Source organism: Boleophthalmus pectinirostris, unplaced genomic scaffold, assembly GCF_026225935.1.
Source record: "Boleophthalmus pectinirostris isolate CB_2022bp ecotype Guang Dong unplaced genomic scaffold, ASM2622593v1 HiC_scaffold_10, whole genome shotgun sequence".
NCBI classification, from domain to species: Eukaryota; Metazoa; Chordata; class Actinopteri; order Gobiiformes; family Gobiidae; genus Boleophthalmus; species Boleophthalmus pectinirostris.
In genome coordinates, this window is record NW_026570971.1 from 14,629,386 (window position 1) to 14,632,297 (window position 2,912).

General features: G+C 44.1%; 1 protein-coding gene across 1 annotated transcript; it reads left to right on the top strand.

Moving 5' to 3' along the window:
- The first annotated feature begins 569 nt into the window (after positions 1 to 569).
- Positions 570 to 1,691, top strand: htr1d (5-hydroxytryptamine (serotonin) receptor 1D, G protein-coupled). The gene has a single exon (XM_020919777.1). The coding sequence runs from the start codon at positions 570 to 572 to the stop codon at positions 1,689 to 1,691; it is 1,122 nt and encodes a 373-aa protein (XP_020775436.1).
- Positions 1,692 to 2,912: the final 1,221 nt, after the last annotated feature.

A 2,912-nucleotide genomic window follows, 5' to 3' on the forward strand; every position in this document is an offset into this window, starting at 1 on the left:
CCAAGAACACATTGCAAGCCAAGTTTTAGCCGAAGCCTCAATTTAGCAGGCTTCATGAGGACTCTGGAATAGATAAGAGACAACAAGGCGCCGTGTATATCTCTGGCCATCATCTCGCGTGCGCAGTTCCTCACCGGGCTTATTGAAAAGGAGGAGCCCATTAGGAGTGTGATAGATCGGAGGCTGCGGTGGAGGTGCTGTTGGGTGGGAGATGAGATAAGAACCAGGGGAGAGGGAAGTGTCTACCGCACCAGACCTGAATACCAATGAGAGTTTGTTCCCACACAACAACACCAGGGAACGAATCAATACCAAAACAAAAAATGGTGAAATGACTCTGTCTAAGTCCTCCGAGTGCGGCTGAGGTTTGAACTAATGGAGTAAAATGTCGGGATACACACTTTCTGCTGTAGACATCATCGCACAATGAAGGAATATATTTGCTCCACTAAAAGGCCAATCTATTTCCAGCAGAAGCAGAGCCAGAGGGCCATGCGGCGCTGTGACCTGTACTTGTGAAAGCAGAGCAGGTGCCTCTGGTCTGATCACTGTGAGGGATAACACGCGGGATGGAGTTGGACAACAGCTCTCTGGACTACTTCCTGCTTAACTCCTCTGAGGTCCCAGGGGCGAGCGCCGTGCAGCCCTGGAGCGAGGCCACTCTGCTGGGCTTTCAGATCTCGCTGTCTGCCGTGCTCGCGCTCGTCACCCTGGCGACGGTTCTCTCCAATGCTTTTGTCATTGCCACTATTTTCCTGACCAGAAAACTCCACACCCCTGCCAACTTCCTAATAGGCTCCCTGGCTGTGACAGACTTACTGGTGTCTATTCTGGTTATGCCCATTAGCATCGTCTACACTGTGAGTAAGACCTGGTCCTTTGGGCAGATAGTGTGTGACATCTGGCTGTCATCTGATATCACTTTCTGCACGGCGTCCATCTTACATTTGTGTGTGATCGCCTTGGACCGATACTGGGCCATCACAGATGCTCTGGAGTACTCCAAACGCCGCACCATGCGCCGAGCTGCCATCATGGTCGGGGTGGTGTGGGTTATCTCCATCTCCATTTCAATGCCTCCTCTTTTCTGGAGACAGGCCAAGGCTCACGAGGAGCTGACAGAGTGCGTGGTTAACACGGATCAGATCTCTTACACGCTATACTCAACCTTTGGGGCCTTCTATGTGCCCACAGTGCTCCTTATTATCCTGTATGGTAGGATCTACGTGGCTGCACGCTCACGGATCTTTAAGACGCCTACGGCAAGTGGAAAGCGCTTCACCACAGCCCAGCTGATCGAGACCTCTGCAGGCTCATCTCTGTGCTCGCTCAACTCCGAGGCCCAGCTCCACAGCACCGGAGGAGGCAGCTCTCCGCTCTTCGTCAACAGTGTCAAAGTGAAACTGGCCGACAGTGTGGTGGAGAGGAAGCGTCTGTGTGCTGCGCGAGAGAGGAAAGCCACCAAGACCCTAGGCATCATCCTGGGAGCCTTCATTGTGTGCTGGCTGCCCTTCTTCGTGGGCACGCTGGTAATGGCCATCTGTAAGGACTGCTGGTTTGACAACGTGCTGTTTGATGTCTTCACTTGGCTGGGCTACCTCAACTCTCTCATTAACCCTGTAATTTACACGGTCTTCAACGATGAATTCAAGCAGGCTTTCCAAAAACTTGTCAAACTCAGAAGATTCTGAGGGGTAGATCCATTATGTCATTAACCATATAATGTGACTGCAAATAACATGCAGATGTACTTATTGGTTACTTATTTGAATCATGTCCATCTAAGTCCCTGGATCAGGATTACTGCGTCATGTTCATCTTCGTTTTGAGGACTTTAAAGTGTATGAGTAAAAACAGTGTGGTTACATGCATGAGGAGAAATGCATTGTCATCAGTAACCTCACCCACTTCTGTTCAACTGATTCAATGTGTAAGAATAAATGCTTGTAAAAAAATTCAAATAAATTAATAAAAAGCAGGAGCAGCCATTCTAAACCAGGAATACCTTTTTGTCATAGTTCCAGTTCCGCTAATAAGTGCCTGCATCAGGAGCATGTGGACACATTTGTGCTTGTTAGGGAAAACCATGACACTATATGAGAAGCTATTTGTTTTTCATGTGACCTTTATTCAAGCAGGAAAGTACAACGCCTCATGGCTGTGGTAGACTTGTGTCTCTGGGACTCAGCACAACGAAGAGTGAAAAGAAAGATTTATATTTATGAAAATAATAATGATTATACTTGTATTTATCTTTGAACTGTGAACTATGTGATCTATGTCTCTGTGCTGTGTGCACAGCTCAGTGCTTAGCTCTTAGACATGTACAGTGTGTATGTCTTAGAGTGTCCGCATGCATGCTAAGCAATAGAACGTCAATATTATGGACTCACGCAGAAGATAAACACATGGAGAAGAGCCCATGCCAAGTGAGATTGCACGGGACAGGTGCAATGGACAGCCGCTTCAACAGACTGGATCTAATATGGATTCTTAATATTCCAGTGAATATGAAAAGCCATCAAATGTATGTTGTACTCTGTGTCATTCTGCTGTGTGGTACAGTAAAGTACTTAGAAGCTCCTGTGTCTCCTGTCACATCTCTATCACACCTGTCCTGTGGTATAGTTTTATTTATATATATATATATATATATATATATATATATATATATATATATATATATATATATATATATATATATATATATATATATATATATATATATATATATATATGTGTGTGTGTGTATATATATATATGTGTGTGTGTGTGTGTGTATATATATATATATATATATGTGTGTGTGTGTGTGTGTGTGTGTGTGTGTGTGTGTATATATATATATATATATATATATATATATATATATATATATATATATATATATATATATATGTATATATATAATA

Coding starts and splice junctions, on each gene's coding strand:
- htr1d (XM_020919777.1), top strand. CDS start 570: ATGGAGTTGGACAACAGCTCTCTGGACTACTTCCTGCTTAACTCCTCT.